This window comes from Myotis davidii, unplaced genomic scaffold, assembly GCF_000327345.1.
Source record: "Myotis davidii unplaced genomic scaffold, ASM32734v1 scaffold93, whole genome shotgun sequence".
Taxonomy (NCBI): Eukaryota; Metazoa; Chordata; class Mammalia; order Chiroptera; family Vespertilionidae; genus Myotis; species Myotis davidii.
In genome coordinates, this window is record NW_006292095.1 from 1245511 (window position 1) to 1265966 (window position 20456).

The 20456-nt window shown below is 36.5% G+C and overlaps 1 protein-coding gene across 2 annotated transcripts in view; it reads left to right on the forward strand.

Annotated features, from left to right (window-relative positions):
• Nucleotides 1-20456, forward strand: part of RNF170 (ring finger protein 170) — a 25480-nt gene that overhangs the window by 2956 nt on the left and 2068 nt on the right. The window contains exons 3-7 of one of the 2 annotated variants that reach the window (XM_006765513.2): nucleotides 2369-2444; nucleotides 4300-4408; nucleotides 8826-8899; nucleotides 12783-12893; nucleotides 18311-19473. In XM_006765513.2, coding sequence (XP_006765576.1) covers nucleotides 2369-2444; nucleotides 4300-4408; nucleotides 8826-8899; nucleotides 12783-12893; nucleotides 18311-18580 — 640 coding nt within the window. In that variant the 3' untranslated portion in view covers nucleotides 18581-19473. Of the gene's footprint in view, nucleotides 1-2368; nucleotides 2445-4299; nucleotides 4409-8825; nucleotides 8900-12782; nucleotides 12894-18310; nucleotides 19474-20456 lie in introns of those variants that run through there. The other variant, XM_006765515.2, reaches the window with a different exon arrangement.

Here is a 20456-nt window from a genome sequence, read left to right on the forward strand (position 1 = left end):
ACACACACACACACACACACACACACACACACATTTATATGCACACACGGTAAAACCTCAATAGAACGGACTAATTCGGGCAAGGTGATGTCTGTTAAAGCTGAAAGGCTGTTACATAATAAAGTAGGTTTTCTGAATGTGAATGTTTAAAAATTGACAAATCAGTTAGTTTGCCTGTTTTTACTTAGGTAGATATGTTTGTGTAATTAGAATTAAGTATATATGAAAAGTTTAATTTCACAGAATAGTTTTCTATATTACAGTGGTTTTAAGTTTATACTGAATAGGTGTAATAAATGCATGCATTCACCAGTCATCTGGAGTAAACAAATGCACACGGTTGGGGCGTGGCTCAGTGCATGTCAGAACGGTGGCTAGTGTACATTAAGACTGCTACAGAAAGTCAGCCAACCCGACAACAGAACTATGAGCGATGTAGTGTGATCACCTGCTAATCATTTGCCAAACATTGCTTACTAGCGATGCTTCTTGGATTTAAATATGTAGACTATAGTTGTAGATATGTAATATTTATTTATGTCAGTGAAATTGCTAGTGTTTTTTCCAACATATGGCCCATTTGCTAAAATTTGTTTAAAAAGGGTAGGGGTAAGGGGGAGAGATTAACCAAGGGACTTGTATGCATGCATATAAGCCTAACCAATGGACACAGACACCAGGGGGGTGAGGGCATGAGTTGGGGGGTTAGGGGGGCAATGAGGGGATAAGGACACATATGTAATACCTTAATCAATAAAGAGAGAAAAAAATTATTCAAAAATTACCAAAAAACACAACAAAACCAGTGAATAATAACAACAATAACCTGTTAATTTAATTATAAGTAAATCTTGGTAAAATGCATTTTAAAATTAACAATGTGTTCATTTTCACATACTACATAAGGACCGGAAATTTTGTCCATTAAATCCAGTCTGTTAAATCAAGGTCCGCATAATCAAAGGCTAACTGGATTTCCATTACATTTAGACATTTGACTTTAAATTGTTTTTATGTCTTCTCTGAAATGATGGTTATGTTTAATCAGCTTTCTTTTCTAAAATTTGAATTTTTTTTCAAATATTTTTTATTGATTTCAGAGAAGAAAGGAGAGGGAGAGGTAGAAACATCAGTGATGAGAGAGAATCATTGATTGGCTGTCTTCTGCACGCCCCCTATTAAAGATCGAGCCCATAACCCAGGCATGTGCCCTTGACCGAAATCGAACCCAGGACCCTTCAGTCCACAGGCCGATGCTCTATGCACTGAGCCAAACCAGCTACGGCTAAAATTTGAATTTTTTACTAAAAATTGAATAATCATAGGATGGATTTCTTTAATTTTCCTTATCCCATTGGAATATTAATTTAGAATTCTTATTGCTGTTGAATATTGGTTCACCCAGAGAGTAAAGGCTCCTCTATAGAGTAACACCAGGATTGTGTGGACTTAAAATATTGCTGTTAAAGAGGTTTTAGTTTAGGAAAAACTTTTACAGTCAAATGAAATTAAGCCATAATTCAGATATGAATCTTCACCCCCAACCTGCTAACCTAAGTACTTTTAATTTTCAATACTAACTTGTCTTATCCCATCCTATTACATCAGTCACTATTGTACTGCCTTTGAGTATCCAGTTTAATTTCTAATGTTAAGATATTAGTGGTATGTTAGCTTTTGGCATTTCTACATTATATAATTTTAGTTGTTTAGTTGTTTTTTTAATATTATTTGTATTGGTTTCAGAGAGGAAGGGAGAGGGAGAGAGGGATAGAAACATCAGCGGTGACACCGAATCATTGATCAGCTGCCTCCTGCACGCTTTGCACTGGTGATCGAGCCCACAACCTGGGCACATGCCCTGCAGGGGAATCAAACCTGGGACCTCCTGGTTCATAGGTGGGCACTCAACTACTGAGCCACGTTGGCCGGGCTATAATTTTAGTTTTTGATTTCTCTGTCCCCCACCTCACCATAGGTTAAAAAGTTGGGAGAAGGACTTTGTTAGATATGGAAAAGTGTTCAAATGTATAATAATATATAGATTTATATAGCTGCTTATTTTGAAGGAATGTACAAAAGAATTAAATGTGTTCATTGTTCTTTTATTATTTGTAAGTCTGTGATTACATTAAATCCAAGGTACTAGGTCTCTGGATTTCATCATTTTCCAGTTAAACCTGAAATGGGCCAATAATCAGTGATCTCAGAATAGCCTGGAGTGTTCAGTCCTGGAAGTGGAGGACGGTTGTCCACTATCATTTACATTTTAGTTACTAGTATTCTAGGTCAAAAATTAGACCCATAAAGAAAACTGATTCATCTGACAGTATTTTATATTCAAAGTTTATTGTATTTTATTCAACAGAAATGCACATCAAAACATTCACCCAGAAAACCAAGAACTAATAAGGGTGCTTCGGGAACAACTTCAAACAGAGCAGGTACTGTTTATGTAAATGTGTGCATTTATGCAAGAAGTAGACGTTATTACTCCCTTTGTGTATGACATTGTGATGAAATATGAATAAATTACTTTTTGGAAACATAGGCTTCTTCCTGCTTTAAGACCTTAAATTATTCTATTGATTGTATAGTTTCAGATTAGAAAAATGACTAGTATTAATCTATTCAGGTGTTTTCATATTTTTTTAACTTGCTTTAAAAGATAGCAGTTTTCCTTTTACTTATTTGTGAGGAAAGAATCACTGTCTAATTGGCTTTAGCGAAATGTAGTGTAAAAACTATTCTTTCTAACATACATTTCTCAAAGACCTACAAAGAAATGACTATAAAGAGGGCTTTTTTTTTCTTTTTCTTTAGTCAAAGCTAAGAAAACTAGTTAGGCAAAATAAGAAAACTTTTCTCATCTGCCCTGTCTTTATTTCTAACCAGATGAACTCTCTCTATGATCCAGAAATGTAACATATTTTATGAAGGCTGGATTAAGTAGGATATTATACACCTTCATGCTGAGATAGCTCACATCAAAAAACAAAATTTAAAAATTGATTTCCTACCCATCACGCAAACTTTAATTCCAAAGAGGGTTTTAGTGATTATCCACTCAACAAATATTTATTGACAATCCACTATATGCCAGACAGTGTTCTAGGAATTGGGAATTCAATTCTGAACTAAACACACAAGAATCCTGCTTTTTAGAACTTAAATTAATTGATGCAAAAATAGTTTAAGCATGTTAGTAGTACTCTATTCCAGAGCTGTTGTTATCAGTAATTCATGCTGGGATAGTGTTTAGTAAGTCACAAAATGATTTCACATACTATTCTTATTTAATCTTCAAACATAAGAAAGGCAACATTTATTCTCATTTAACATATTAGATCACTAAGATTTCCTTAAATTCACACTAGGACTACATGACTATATCTAGATATACAGGAGTCCCAGACTGAGGGGGATCTTTCAGGTTTGTTTTTTTACCACTGTCCTAGGCATGTACCTCATACCTTCCATAGCTTGATTAGAATAGTTAGAATAAAGCTAGTGACTTATCCTATACTGTGCTGTCCTACATTGTAGGCACTAGCCACAGATGGCTATTTAATTTTACATTAAGTAATATTAATTAAAAATTCACTACTTTAGTCACATTAGCCATATTTCAAGTACTCAGTAGCCATTTGTAGCAAGTGGTTACCATACTGGACAGTACAAATAAATTTCCGTTATTGTTATAAAGTTCTGTTGGGCAGCACTGGTAACTGGTTTTTCATCAATTCCCAAAGGATAATAAGAGAAAAGGTAGGGGGGAGAACATTAAGTGCTGTATGTTTTTCTTTTTTGCACCATTAAAAAATGACATAAAAGACTATAACTTCAAGGTGTGACCTTGGCTAAATTAATTAAGTAGCTAAACACTGGCCAGGAATGTCTGAATGAAAAAAATATTAAAAATGAAAAAAAGCGAATACTTTGGAAACAGTTTGGCATTTGTTATCCTTCATTTATGGGTTAGCTCAGCCTTGTGCTACTCATTCTAAGGGAGTAGAAGAGAAACTCCTGAGTTATCCTAGGCTTTTATTTTTAAATTGTGTTCAGGAAAGAAGGTAGAGACCATGCTGTTTATAAATAAAACAACAATATTTATAACTTTAAATATTTCTTCAGCAAAGTTAAGAAAATAATTAACTTTATTAAACCTTAAACCATTGCAAATCTCAAATCTGATGAGGACCACACGGTATTGGCTATATTCTTAAGTGCAGCTGAACGTAAAGCTAGCTTTGAAAAGCCTGCGTTTCATGTATAAATAGATACACACTTTCCCCTCAGGATGCGCCTGCTGCGGCTCGCCAGCAGTTTTACACTGACATGTACTGTCCAGTCTGTTTACATCAAGCCTCCTTCCCTGTGGAAACAAACTGTGGACATCTCTTTTGCGGTAAGCAAACAGTGCTGTGCTTGGTAATAGTGACTCTTTGGACCAAGACTCATATGCGGATGGCTCCAGATATCCTGCCCTACTTCTCAGCCACTTTTACTTAGTGTCTCTGCATTCAAAGATGTAAAAAAAACTAGTTATTCAACCTCTCAATAAACAGAAATATGTTTCTTTGAATAGTAATTTAGATATATCCATACCAGGGCGGATTGACTGACTAATTGTTCATCACTTTTTAGGGTTTCATTTATTATCCATCTTTCCCAAGGCAGGACGGTTCTTCTCTCAAGGACCCTGCCCAAGACCTTCTCTTAGCTCTACTATTTTTTTTAATATATTTTATTGATTTTTTTTTTACAGAGAGGACGGGAGAGAGATAGTTAGAAACATCGATGAGAGAGAAACATCTATCAGCTGCCTCCTGCACATCTCCCATTGGGGATGTGCCCGCAACCCAGGTACATGCCCCCGACCGGAATCGAACTCGGACCCCTCCAGTCCGCAGGCCGATGCTCTTTCCACTGAGCCAAACCGGTTTCGGCAGCGCTACTATTTTTTACTCTGAGTCAATACAGTCAGTTCTTAGCCTCTTTTTTTTTGTTTTTTTTTATGAAGTTTGTGTTTCATTTAAGGGAGATTCAATTTTAAAATATATATATATTTTATTGATTTTTTACAGAGAGGAAAGGAGAGGGATAAAGAGTTAGAAACATCGATGACAGAGAAACATCGATCAGCTGCCTCCTGCATATCTCCTACTGAGGATGTGACCGCAACCAAGGTACATGCCCTTGACCGGAATCGAACCTGGGACCCTTCAGTCCCCAGGCTGACGCTCTATCCACTGAGCCAAACCGGTTAGGGTCTTAGCCTCTCTTTCTTGACCTCAAGAGGTTTGGTGATGGAGAATGAGAAACCTAGAGCACGTAGTGGGACAAAAAGGCAATGTTGATTTCACACTTACTTAGTATTAGTAAGAGGTGCTTTCTACCCTCCAGAAAGATTTCATAGAGAAGAATAAGATGCCATATAGTCATTGCTTGTTATGGTCATAGGAGGTTGGGGAGAGTCAGTTATTACATGATAGTTAACATATTTCAGTTCACCTAACCCCACAAAACCAAGGCTCAGAGGTGTTAAGAAATTTTACAACAGGTAAATCTAGCTGCTAAGGGACAGAGGTAGTTTTAAATGTACGTCTAACTTCAAACTCTAGCTCAATTCTACTCTGATTGGTGGCTTATACAACTACTCTGTACTTAAGATTTATCCGATTTTTCATTGTAGTAATTCTTTGTTTGAACAGCTATATTCAAGATAGGATTCTAATTGCTCCCAAAATGCACACAATTTCTATATAAAGACTAATTTAAAATGTAGCATACAATGGCCTTATAAATTACTTTTGTTTAAGATTCATTATATAGAATTCTTAGGTAATAGTGTTACTGTTTATGTTGTTGGGGATGACATACGTATTTGAAACCCATACCAGGTACTGCGGGATTTTCCGTACCTGGTGCTAATTTAGTAAGTACTAACCAACCCCAGTATTGCCTCATCCAGTAATTCCAGCTTCTTTTCTAAGGTTTTTGCCTAAGCAGCTAACAAATTATAATTATCTGTTGGAAATGCTAATGAGGAGCAAAATAATGAAAGATCAGATAGGGAGAATTAAATGGCCATCAGAGAAAGCAGATACTTCCCCCCACTCTCAAATCTCTGGTAGATATTCCTAATCAGTGGGACACTTTTTCTGAGTCTGGGTATGGACTCCACCATCCTCTAACACAGTACCCCAGGCAAGTGTTAGGAATCACTGAGGTTTGGCAGGCAAGGTGAACTCTGTTTGCCAATCCAGGCTTAAGTAATTCATTGAGTGGATAACCCAGTCAATTGAAAGATGGCTGTATTGTGTTCTTGGTTTTACCTTTGGGTCTGAGGTAATAGGGTAGATTGCCTCTGATATCTTGCTCTACTTGTTAGACACTTTTATTTACTGTCTGTAAGTTCAAAGGTTAAGAAAACTAGTTATTCTACTTCTCAATAAACAGAAATGTGTTTCTTTGAATAGTATAGTTCAAGTATACTGATAGCATCAAGAGCACTTTAGCTTAGTTCCTATATATGGAACTAGTTCTGTCCCTTTACGGGGAGTTAGAAATGATGCACCAACAGATTTTACCTTACTTGCCATTGTAGCCATCATTATTTTATTTAATGCTCCAGCAGTCTTATCAGGTCTTATCCCCATTTCACAAATAAACTAATTTAGAGAGATTGTGGCCCAGATTAAAATAATTGAGCTATCTCTCCCACATCCTATTTAGGTGGATCTCTCTTCTTAAAGAAGGGGAAAGTTGAGAAAAAGGAAACACATCAAGCATGTCATAGCAGATGTGTATGAACTGAAGTGTTTAATTTACTGGACCGTAGTTTCTCAGTACAGGCAAGTGGCTGTTATATAATTTGCAAAACAAGGACGCCTACACCTCAATTTGTGGAAAAGAGATGTGGGATTAAATAAGGTCAGCCTGGGCCAGGGTGGCTGGAACATTGTCCTGTGCACCAAAGGGTGGAGGGTTTGATTCTTGGTCAGGGCACATGCCAGGGTGGCGGATTCCACCCCACCTCCACCCCGTTGGGATACATGTGGGAGGTGGCCAATTGATGTTTCTTTTTCACATTGATGTTTCTCTCTCCCTTTCTCTCTAAAATATATTAAAAAAATGAAAAAAACATAAGCTCATGTGTCAAAACACATTGAACTTTTTGAGTTAGAAGGAGGAGATAAATCTAAGGCATTATTACAAATGGTAATAATAATACTAACAGATGTATAATAAGGTTTGCTTTAATATAGTTTCAATATGAAGTTAGATTGCTCAAAGTACTTAATATTATCTAACACAATACTCTCGAGAGTAGGGGGAAAATATCAGATAAAAGATTGGTTAGCTTTCCAATTCATCTTTAAATTGTCAAACCAGTTTTTCCCCACAGTCACTGGAATGTCCAATTTGTACAGCTTTTGCTTGGCCCAATGGTTTGCTCACCCGTCTCCTCTTCCATCCATTTCTTCTTCTGGTGATTGCTCTTGCTATTCACAAAACCTGAAGCGTCCTCCCTCCTGATTTTTGCCATCCTACAAAGTTCAAGTCTTTCTCCTTTGCAGGTTGCTCTCTAGCACATCCCAGAAAGTTCTCCCTCTCTGTACTCCTTTTGTACTTAAAATTAACATTACACAGTTCAGTATTTACATACCCTCTGATTGAGTTAACTATGTCACCTTGGTCTCCTCACTTTGATTGTCATTGCTTCTTCTAAATTCTGGACATTTATTTGGTCTGGAAGAATCAGAATAAGGAACACAGGAGGCTAAGCTACGTTGCCAAGGCAGGAGTAAGAATACAGAGAAAACCCTGGAGGGAGGAGGGAGACATGAAGCACTTAGTTCAGATTCACAGTGGAACCTGGATGGTCTGAGAAACAGGTGTCCTGCAGAAAGGAAAATGAATCAGACCCTTAAACATCAGAAAATATTTAAAAGTATTTCTTCTTCATTGTTACTGGTCTAAAATTTAGTGCTCCTGCTTTCTGAGGTCTTCTCTTGGACTGTGTTTAGCTGTTTTGCTGCCCACAAACACCTTCAAAGAAAAAAATCAAACTCATCCAGTACAAAAGTGGATTCAATTACTGAACTGGATTATAAACTTTATTAGGGCAGAGAGCATGTAATCTGTATAATTTTGTTCCTTTTTCACACTACTTAATTACTGTTATTAATACGTAACTAACTTGGCTTTCAAAACTCATAAAGTAAGAATTGTGTTTTTGTAACATACTAGTATATATGAAATTTTGAACAGAAAATTTAGGCTGATTTTTTTTGGTGTAATTTATACAATGATGTTTAATCATTGTTTTATTTATTTTACATAGGAAATGCAATATTTTCTAATAAGCCTCAAAGCATTGAAGCAATGCATGCTTGCTCTTGTTTAAAAATACCTATATCTTAACTGGTATTTTAAATAAAAATGTTTTTTAGCCAGGCCAGCATGGCTCAGTGGTTGAGCATCGACCTATGAACCAGGAGGTCTCGGTTCGATTCCTGGTCAAGGGCACATGCCCGGGTTGTGGGCTCGGTCCCCAGTGGGGGGCATGCAGGAGGCAGCTGATCAGTGATTCCTTCTCTTTGTTGATGTTTTTATCTCTCTCTCCCTCTCCCTTCCTCTCTGAAATGAATAAAAATATACTTTAAAAAATGTTTTTTAATAGCTGGGAATTGTTATTAGATTTGAATTTGCCTGAAGAGATGTTGGATGAAGTAAAAAAAAAAAAAATTAAAATAAGATGACACTGTTCAAATATTTTAGGTATTTCAAACATCACTATTAATTTTTTCCCCCCTTAGGTACCTGCATTATTGCATACTGGAGATACGGTTCTTGGCTTGGGGCAATCAGCTGTCCAATTTGTAGGCAAACGGTAATGTTTGTATCCAGAAAGCATCATTAATGCTAGTTCATTTTGTAAATCTCTGTAGTTTCTGTATCTGAATTCTGAATTATTTTGATATTTTTAGAATTTCCTTTATCCGAAGCTTCTATGATGTTATTCCACCATTATTTTTATGTCTTTAAGACACCTCAAAAAAAGGTAATACCTTTGAAATTCTTCAGTTGTAGGAAAAACAAATGGTAAGTGCCTAGAAAGTCTTTGTTGTAATACCAGCAAAGTAATAGCTGAACTAGCTAATCAGGCTTAAGCAAATATCCTTCATATTTCTTATGGAAAAAAAATGGTATTTCCTTTTTAACTTATTTTTAATCTGTCCTTCTCCAGTAAGGGTCCAGATAGCTTTAAATAATGAATAATTTTTAACTGTATTTTTTTTTTTGGAAACATAACCACATTGAATTATCCAGAACAGATTTGACTGTTATAGTTAGTCTAGAAGCTACCTCAGGAGGGAGGCAGTAAGTTTTCATAAACATGTATTGAAGACTGAAATGTCAGAACAGATGGGATTGCCAGATTTTCTCTGTTTCTTTGACAAACTGGGAAAAGCAATATACTGAAAATTCTGAGAAACTGAAATTCTTAGTTTCTTTTAATTAGTAAATATAGCAAAATAGTCCAGAGACAGAGACGCATCGAACAGACCGTCAAACTTCAGAAGGGGGTGGGATATAATGATCAACATAATTTGATGAACAAGAATAGATCCAGAGACAAATGTCAGGGGAAGGGGGACGCAGTTAGAGAGCAACCAAAGGACTGGTATGCATGCATATAAGCATAACCAGTGGACACAGACACTAGGGGGGTGAGGGCATGTGCTGGGGGGTTGGGGTGGCCCATGAGAGGTCAATGGGAAAAGGAGACATATGTAATACTATATGTAACACTTTAAACAATAAATAATTTTTTAAAAAGATACGCAAAAAAAGCTTATCTAATCATAAAAGAATATATACCAAAATAAGACATTCTCTCAGTTGTATATAGTTTTTCATAATTTCCTTTTTATTTTATTTTTCATTTAAAATAAAAATATACACCTTACTTATAATGAGTTATGAATATGTAAAAAGACAGCATCTCCTTAGGAAGTCTTCTAGTACGTAAAATAAAGTCCTAAAAAGGATAGTTTCCAAGTAAAGATGTCAAATTAGATATATATATTTACTTTTGCTCCCTCTTATAACCTCACTAAAACAACAGTAAAGGATATATTTTTTAATATATATATTTTTTTATGTTTAGAGAGAGAGGAAAGGAGAGGGAGAGAGATAGAAACATCAGTCGGGTGCCTCCTGCATGCCCCAACCAGGGATCAAGCCTGCAACCTGGGTATGTGCCATGACCAGGAATTGAATCGGCACCTCTTATTTCATAGGTTCACACTCAACCACTAAGCCACACTTGTCAGGTGTAAAGGATGTTATATAAAGACACAAACCCACAGACACCAAAAAATAAAACAAAATGATATGAGAGGTGATTTTTCAAAATTTCTTTGTAAAATATGACAGACATACAGAAAAACCACACTAAACAAAGAAGTACAGCTCATTGAATTATCACAAAACAACTCCTTGAGTCATCATCACTCAGGTGAAGAAACAGAAATTGGCCAACAGCTCCAGACGCCTCCTCATGACACCTCCTAAATCTTCACCCCTCCTTCCTCTCCTATAGGCAACTTCTGTTTCACTTTTATCATAAGCATTTCCTTGATTTTCTTGGTTTTATTATCTTAGCATACATCTCTAAGATTATTTAGTTTTATCTGATTTTTGGAGTTTAAGTAAAACCATATGGTATACATGTTACACACACGCGCGCGCGTATATATGGAGGGGCAAAAGTAGATTTACAGTTGTTCATATGGAAAATACTACAATAATTAAAAAATAATAATACAAGAATAAACTCAGTGTCTCACATACTCACAACTGTAAACCTTTTGCCCACTCCCGTATACCTTTCAGCTTTTGTTCTAACTCTACTGCTCTCCATTACTGCCTTCATCTTTGGTGTAGGGGGAGGTTCAGGTCTTTCTCGTCTTTCCTTCTTCCTTCTACATTCCCCAATTCTGTCTCTTTCACATTTGACTCTTTATCATATGGTCAGTGGAAAATCTTTTGGTTGTTTTTTTTATACTGCCTCTCTGGATGATTTTATATCTGACACAAAGCAATCAACACTGAAACTTATTTGCACTATCACCTTTCATCATCTTTAACTATCTGCCAGCCACACTGAGACCAGGCCCTAGGTCCTGTGTTAAAGAATTAGTTCCACCACCCGCAGCTTTTCGCAGGGTATATAGAAATTATCAGGCGGTATCCTTTGGCCCACCCATAAATTGGCTAGAGGCGAGAAAGATGGAGATAAAGTTGTTTCAATATAATAGCTTTTGGATTTCTAATTATCGAGTAATTCATCCTGGAGGCAAGACAGGTGGCAGATTCCTGCTTCACTTCCTGTTTCCCTGGAAATAATAACGCATAGGCTGATGCCTCTGGCTAGAACACACTCACCACTTCCCTCCGTGGACGCATACACTAACACACGCATGGTCCTGCCTGTGTTTCAGGGGCTAGGTTAAGTTTCAAGATCTCTGGACACTGCAGGGAGAAGTTCTTACTTTCTCAAGCACCATTATGACACCTACCACAGTGCCTTAGAATAGGCTGTTGAACAGGTCTGCCTCCCCTTCTATCTTGGGGATTGTGATCACCAATGGGCAAGGCCATGTCTTCATTTTTTTTTTTTTTTTGTATATCAAGCACTTAGCACAGTGCCCACAATAAGGTGCTCAATTAATATTTATTTAAAGAATGCACTTGACAAATTCGTGAAGAGATAACAGTATGTGCTCTTCCTTCTACTGCCTGCTGTTAGTCACTCCTTTGTTCAGCTGTTGGAGAGTATGTGGGTACTGGGAAGCCCAGGTTTTACAGCTGAACAGAGGAAGGACAGAAACAACAGCTGGCCTTGGCCAGTGTGGCTCGTTTGGAGCATCATCCTGTACGCTGAAAGGTTGTGGGTTCAATTCTCAGTTGGGGCACATACCCAGGTTGCAGTTCAGTCCCTGGTTGGGGCACATATGAGAGGCAACAGGTCAATGTTTTTTTCTCTCTCCCTTCCTCTCTCTGAAGAAAAATAAACAACCAACAACAGCTAGATGACTCAAACCTAAATCTGTCATTGTACAGCAACCATTTCTATTGGGGTTTTCAAAGTCTTCATCTTCAGATTACCCAAATGTGGTCCTGGGATATTTGTGTATCCTCACCTCTACCATGAAGGAAAATGGGTTAAATGTACTATGTCATATAACAGTATCAAGAAGGAACTTTTTTTATTGTAGCAGGGCTAGGTGTTTGAGAAAGTCCTTGCACTGTTAATCCTTGGATTATGGTTGGTAATATTCAAAGATATTTCAAATACCAGTGAGGATAAGGAATCATGATTTTAATCAAAGAAGAGATCCCCTGTTTTTCTCTCTCCAAGCGATATATATATTTTTGTCACTTGGCTCCTAAATGTTTTCTCATCATTCTTACATCTTCAACTGTAGAGAAGTACTGACTTTTTTCCTAGTCTGGACTGGAAAATATTAGAACCAGTGTTTGGATAAGGTGCCCGTTTTATTTTATAGATGTTCAAATTAATTTCGCACTGGATTTTATAGGAGGCAGTAATCTTACTTTCCTCCCGTGTTGCCTTTATTAAAGGAAATGTGTGAAATATAAATTCGAAAGTTTCTCTCATTTTACTGAATAACACAAAATGAAAAAAAACACACCACACAAATACTGCAGAAAGGTATAACTTTTTTTTTTCTGTAATATTATAGGTAACTTTATTGCTACCAGTATTTGGTGAAAATGACCAGTCTCAGGATGTTGTATCATTGCTTCAAGATATTAGTGATTATAACCGGAGATTCTCAGGGCAGCCCAGATCTGTAAGTAACATTATAGCAGGTACAAAGTTAGAGGGAACAGAGTGAAAATATAATGATACTTCTCTTTTGTAAAGTGAGCTTTATCAACAAATATTCTTTGACTATGAAAAACCTCCTTGTTTACGTGTGTTGGGTAAAGTTTTTGCTTTCATCAGTGTTGTCATTCATTGAGTTACAGCTTTCCCAAGAACTACAGTGTTTCTATCTTAAAAAAAAAAAAAGGCATTGTCAAAGCCTTTTATGAAAGAGATACCTGCCAAAAAGCAATAGGGAACATTGGAGGGAGATGTAAAATCATCAACTCCTCTGTGATTCTAAAACAGGGTTTGTTTTATGAGAAAATTACAACTGAGAGCTGCTGGAGACAGTTTTACATTGTGTTTTACTCCAGTTATTTACCCTCGCCCCTGTTTGAAATGTTCCTTTAAGTAACCCTCTGTGTTATCTTAGCTATTCAAGAACATTCTACTTTTAAATAACATTAATTCTACAGTTGACCCCTCCCCTTAAAAAAAGGCATTTGATAGATTAAAAATTGTCACGTTTTATTGTCTCATTCAAGTTTTCTCAAAATCTAAGAGAAATCTAGACGGGTATGCATGACTGAATATGTGTTTCAAAAACCAGAATGTACTAAGTACAAATTTAAGGCATGTATGGAAAGCACAGACCTCTCCTCGAGCTCTAGACTTTGTGGATCAGCTGCTTAGCTTTTACCTCCACTTGGATGTTCCATAGGCCTCTCAAACTTAACATGTATAGTACTGAACTGATTCCCTCCCTGACTTAACTCTTTTCTCAGTCTTACCGAGCTTCCCCTCTCCCCCATCCCCTCATCTGATCTGTAAATAAGTCATACCATTTCTTGTCTTTTGGGGGACTCCTGTCATTTTTACTTTATAAAAATGTCATGTCTCTGGCTATTATATTAGTCAAAGTCATCATCATCTCTTGCTTAGGACAGTTACCGTGGCCTCTTCACTTTGATGTTTTCCTCTGCGTAGCAGCCCAAGTAATGTTTTTAAAAACATAAGTAAGGCCATGACGCTTTTGTATTTTAAAATTTGCAATTTTTTTGGCCTGGCTGGCGTGACTCAGTGGTTGAGCATTGGCCCATCAGCCAAAAGGTCACGGTTTGATTCCTGGTCAGGGCACATGTCCAGGTTTTGGACTCAACCTGCAGTAGGCAGTCTGTAGGAGACAGCCAATCAGTTTTTCGCTCTCATCGATGTTTCTCTCTATCCTTCTCCCTGCAGTAGGCAGTGTGTAGGAGACAGCCAATCATCAGTTTTCCGCTCTCATCGATGTTTCTCTCTATCCTTCTCCCTTCCTCTTTCTAAAATCAATGTATTTTTTTTTTAAACCTTGCCGTTTTTTGTAATAATGTTCCAACTTCTTACTGTGGCTTCCAAGGCTCTGCATGACTTGGTTCCTCCTTCCCTCCCTAACCTCGTGTGTCCCCCTCCCCATCCCTCACCATACTTCAACTGCACTGGCCTCCTTTCAGCTCTCAGAACAGCTCCAAGTCCCTCCACATTAAAGCCTTCACATGTGCCATTTCCTGTTTGGAATGATTGCCCCTCTGCTCTTCTCATGGATGACTTCTCATCCTTCAGGTAGTTGTTAAATAGGCTGAGGCTTTCCATGACAACTACGGTATTCTCTATTATTGCGCTCTGTACATTCCCTTCAGAGCATCCGTCACAAAGCGCACTCAAGACTTGTTCTTTGTCTTTCTCTCCGTAGACTAAAAGCATCATGAGAGCAACGACTGGGTTTATTTACTCAGTACTGTATCCTCACTGTGAAATTCAGTGTCTGGGATACAATAAGCCCTTAATGTTTATTGAGAAAATTAATGAATTATCCTTAAATTAAGAATTGGTACTACTACTCCCGGCCAAGAATATAAGCTATTGCTCTGACGCGGTGGCTGAGTTAGTTGGAGCATCATCCTGTGTACCAAAAGGTTGTGGGTTTAATCCCTGGCCAGGGGCGTGTACGGGAGGCAGCTGATTGGTGTTTGTCTCTCACATTGATGTTCCTCTGTCTCTCTCCCTCTCCCTTCTGTAAAATCAATAAAAACATATCCTTGGGTGAGGATTAAACAGACAAAAAAAACATGAGCTATTAAAATGCGTTAGTGATAAACAACTAGTGCTCTTGTACTCCCTTGCTCATACTCTTATTTTGTAATGTCATGTCTATTTAAAGTATACAGTTTCATCTGTTGTGGATGATAATGGGTAAATATTAGATTTTGAAGCAACAAGAAAAACAGTCCAATCATTCTTGTCCTCCTTAGTTACTTGGGAGCCTCTTCTGCTATTTTTTAAAAATACATTTTTATTCATTTCAGAGAGGAAGGAAGAGGGAGAGAGAGATAGAAACATCAGTGATGAGAGAGAATCCTTCATCAGTTCCCTCTTCTGCTATTTTCCATCCAGCACTTTAACATATCCTTCAGTGACACCTGTAGGATGATTCTTTGAGATCAATGTTTCAAATTCAAGAACTACCACTGGACTTTAAAAAAACCATTTTAAGATATTCATATTTTTAAGTATGAAACATACCATTGCTCAATTCTTATTTTTTTTGTGTCAGGTATGTATTTAATGAGTAAGAAAGGTTGGTATGTGATGAAATTACAATATAATAAAGACATTTAGCTCTTACTTTGATATTACCTCATTCAAAGTTGGAGTAAGATTGTGATTAATATACAAAATTTCTTAGTAACTCATTTCATATTTCTTGTCTAACTGGATTTTATATAAATGATGCCATATGAGCAGTGAAAAAATAGCTGTAATAACAGAAAAGTATTTGTTAGAATATTTAAAGTAATTTACCATAGATCTTGTATAAACTGAATGGGTGTTTTACTTTAAATATTGATTTCTTCCATAGAGAATAGAATAGAAAATTAACATAGGAAGTGATTCTAAAAAGACCATTTTTGTTCTTTTGTAACCAGTTTTCCAAAAGGATTTACAAGATTTTCTTTATCTGGTGTTTTTTTGAAACTTTTTTCTGCCTTGGCCAGTGCTGCTAAGTGGCTAGAGTATCAGCCTGCATACCAAAAGGTCATGGGTTCAATTCCCAGTCAGGGGCACGTACCTGGGTTACAGGTTCAATCCCTCAACACACCCATTGAGGTGTGTTGCGGGAGGCAACCAATAGATGTGTGATGTTTCTCTCTCTCTCTCCCCCCTTCCCAACCTCCTTCCCACTATTTCTAAAAATCAATGGAAAAATGTTCTGGGATAAGGATTAACATAGAATAAAATAAGACTGTTTTCTCATCACTTACTCAATTATTCCTATTTTTGTCTCTATCTCCCTGTCAATTTATTTGACACTTGTTAAAATATATACAATAGAGTTGGACTTATGACATTTATACAGATTGTTAAAAATAGCAGCTGAACTGTGGGCAGTGGAATGACCACAGGAAGTGATTTGCTTCCTCTGGTCAGTTTCTCTTGCATCTACCAACCCCTGGATAATAAGATAATGAAAGAAGTTGAAGAGTCATGGTAGGTCATTAATACATAGGACCTTACTGGTAGATCATATAGTCAACTAATAACTATACAAAACAACTGAGAAGTTTGGAGTCAGAGAATAAACTGACTTGCTAAAGGTCATACAAGTACAGGGTGGGGTAAAAGTAGGTTTACAATTATTTGTATGGAAAATACAATAATTAATAAATAAGAATTATATTTTGTGCACCCATAACTGTAAACCTACTTTTGCTCTACACTGTAGATATTGGGACTATCTTTTAAAAGCTTTTAGAAGTAATTTACACGCCAGAAGTGAGCCTGTTTTAAAGTATATAATGCAATGACTTATAGTATATTTAGGGTAAATATAATCTAATTACCATTATGATATAATTTTAGAATATTTCATTCTCTGAAAAGCTTTAATATTCTCTTACCATTATCCTCAACCCTTCCCCTCTCCCAGTCCTTGGAAACCACTCATCTATTTTCTGTCTCTATAGATTTTCTATTCTGGGTGTCTCATCATTTCATTTGAATGAGATCATACAATATATGGCCATTTGTCTCTGGCTTAGTTCACTTGGCATGTTTTCAAGGTGCATCCATACTGTAATGTATCTCAGTACTTCATTGCTTTTTGATGTATTTTTTTATTTTTCAATTACAGTTGACATACAATATTAAATTAATTTCAGGTGTACAACATAGTGATTATACATTTATATAATTTACAAAGTAATCACCCCAGTTGGTCTAGTACCCATTTGCCACCATATACTTATTAGAATATTATTGACTATATTCCCTATGTCAGTACTCCATTGCTTTTTATGGCCGAATAATATGTCACATTTTGTTTATCCATTCGTGAGTTGATGGACACTGGAATTGTTGCCATTTTTTGTCTATTATGAATTATGCTTCCATTAGCTTGTCTACCAGTTTTTGTGTAGATGTGTTTTCATTTTTCTTGAGTATATGCCTCGTTGGGCAGTTGCTGGATATTATAACTGCTTAACATCTTGAGGAACTGCCAAACTGTCTCCTAGGGGCTCTGCATTCCCACCAACAGTGTATGAGGGTTCCAGTTTTTCCACATCTTAAACATTTATGTCATTTGTTAAATTTCAGCTGTGAAAATTTTGCTCATTTATGTAAAAACCTAGTGTCTGATGTGTGTTTCTGTACATATTTAGAAACTTAATCGTTTTCAGAAAGGTGGGGCTTGGTATTCCAAAAATCTTTGAAGCAATTAGTGGTTCACTTAATCTCAAGCTAAGCAGAATAAACATCCTAAGAAGGGATCACTTTCATTGCTATTCTTAGACTGTCAAAGCCGTTAACTTTGTATGTCTTTAAAGAGTAATATATATTGTGTGGCAGTTTATGAAGGTCATTTACATACAGTATCTCTTTTAGTTCTTGAAAGTCCTCATGGTACATAAATACTGAATTAGTTGATGACCTATCTCTAGTAGGTTAAACAAGTTTCCCCAAGGTCATCCAGCTAATAAGTGATTGACTTTGAATTCAAATCCAGATCTGTCTCACTTTAAAGCTGAAACTTGACCTCAAGCCTCAGACTCAGTCCTTTCTTCGTTTAGTTTACTAATTCATATTAGAGATAACTGAAGTTTTACCTTATTATGTCCTATATTTTAAGTTTGTTGACATTTTCATTGCTTTTAAATTATCTGCAAGGCCTATTTTATAGGAACCTAGCAATCAAAGAACTATTTTTAAATAAAATGATAACTAGAAAATAGGATGTTCAACCAGTATGTGAAACTCAATAGTTCATGTTAACTGAGTTTGTCTGCACTTTGTAGGAAAATTATATTATTTGTAAGTCTGACACATTAGATGCCAAATCATAATATTTGTTCTTCCTCCTACTAGATTATGGAAAGAATTATGGATCTACCCACTTTACTGAGACATGCATTCAGGGAAATGTTTTCAGTCGGGGGCCTTTTCTGGATGTTCCGTATCAGGATAATACTTTGTTTAATGGGAGCTTTTTTCTATCTTATATCACCTCTAGATTTTGTACCTGAAGCCTTGTTTGGAATTTTAGGCTTTTTAGATGATTTCTTTGTCATCTTTTTGTTGCTTATCTACATCTCTATTATGTATCGAGAAGTGATAACACAGAGACTAAACAGGTGAAAAAAGAGTTTACTAAAATATGAGCTAATGTGTAAAATCAAACAAAAGGACTGACCCATGGCAGTGTAATGCATTTGAATAGTATCTTACAAACTTAAAACCACTGTATGACAAACATTTGATTATCATTTGGCAAATAACTAGCAACGTATGACTGGAATTTTTACATGTTGCAGGTTCTAATATTAGGGTTAGCATTATAATAATTTACAACTGTATCTTGATTGTGTTGTCTATTAACTCTCTGGGAAAAAACATGGAATTATATAAAAAGGGATGCTTTTTTTTATATCTTCTTCTTTTCCCCCAAATTACTCAGATTAATTGGATGTATAGTAAGATATTGTTAAATGTATACTTTATCCAATTTTTCCTTCTTAGTGAGTACCTATATGATAATATATTGCAATGAGATGCATCTAAATATTTTTATTACAATAAAATATTGCACAATATTGGGCAAAAGTCAGTGTTTCTTTTAAAACTAAGTTTTATACATTTGGAGCAGTTCTGCTTTTCCATTCTAAGTCTTAGTTATCATGAATGTGAACGAAAACTTGAACTTTATAATCAGGTTTCACATTCTGACTTCCAGAATACTAGAAGAATTAACAAGATATAAGACATTTATCTCTAGTCAGCACACTTAGTTCTCAGTTATGGCACTTACACAGGAGTTTGGTCCTTTTATAGGAACAGTGTATCAAAGGAACTTGTAAAGGGATTGTTTTTTCAGGAACCTGGGTGGTACTGTAAACGCATCATAGTGCGATGCATTTCTGAGGGAAGTGGTTCTTCATGGCTTGAGCTTTAAAGACCTTAGGTGGGTAGACCTTAAATCTGACAAATTACTGGGAGCTACAGTAACAGAATGGACAAATTTTCTCTTGACAGAAAACTTGCAATACTGACTCTAGATGGCAGCAGATAGCCCAAATTCATCATGTCTTAGGAAGAATGAGCAAATGGAAATAGGAAAGTTATCTTGATTTATTTAATGGCTACAGCATAAGTATCAAACACTCTCTTCTGCAGTTTTCCGTTTGAGGAGAACCAAAACCGCAAGTATTATGAAATCCTCGCTCCCTCAGCTGGCACTGCTCATTAGCAAACTGGACTGCAGAGTAGCGCTGACGCCCAGGGGTGTTAGCTCTGTCCCCTGCAGTCACTGACAGTCATACTGTCCATTCAGGTATTAGTGAGCCTCACCGTGTATAGACAGGCCAAAAAAATCTGTCACAGTGTCCCAAATTAATCTAATTGCCATTAACTAATAAGATTCTGAGTAAAATATCAATAATAGTGTTTTCTAATTTGGACCTAACACAAAACTATTGCTTGTCAGAGGGAAAAATAATAGTGCTTAACTACAGCACATAATAATTTAAGCAATTTCTCATATACTTTTCTTTTCATCCTTGAGACAGCATGTGAATAAGGCAGGGCATTATCTTCCTTCTTATAGGTGAAATCCCTATTACAGATGACAGGTTTTTTCGTCTGAAGCCATGCACAAATAAGTGACTGAACTGGCATTAGACTCCCTGGGACTCCTGCATGGGTTCAGATAAACGTGAAGGTTATTACCAAGGGGTGGAGCTGGAGCGAACCTGGGGTCATCGGAACACACTGGAGTAGGATAGCTTAGGTGCTCCTAAGAGAAAAAGTGCAGAAAGATGACGTATCAAGACTTCATGAATCATCATTTTATACTTCAAAATCAAATGTCTAATTGGGTGGCATACATCACAGAAAAACATTTCAGCTGCAGGTACCAACTTGAAAAACTAACGAGTAGGAATTTTTTACACCAGACTGGAAATGCATTTCCTACCAATTACAGATTTGATGTGGGCTATATAACAATATCATTTTT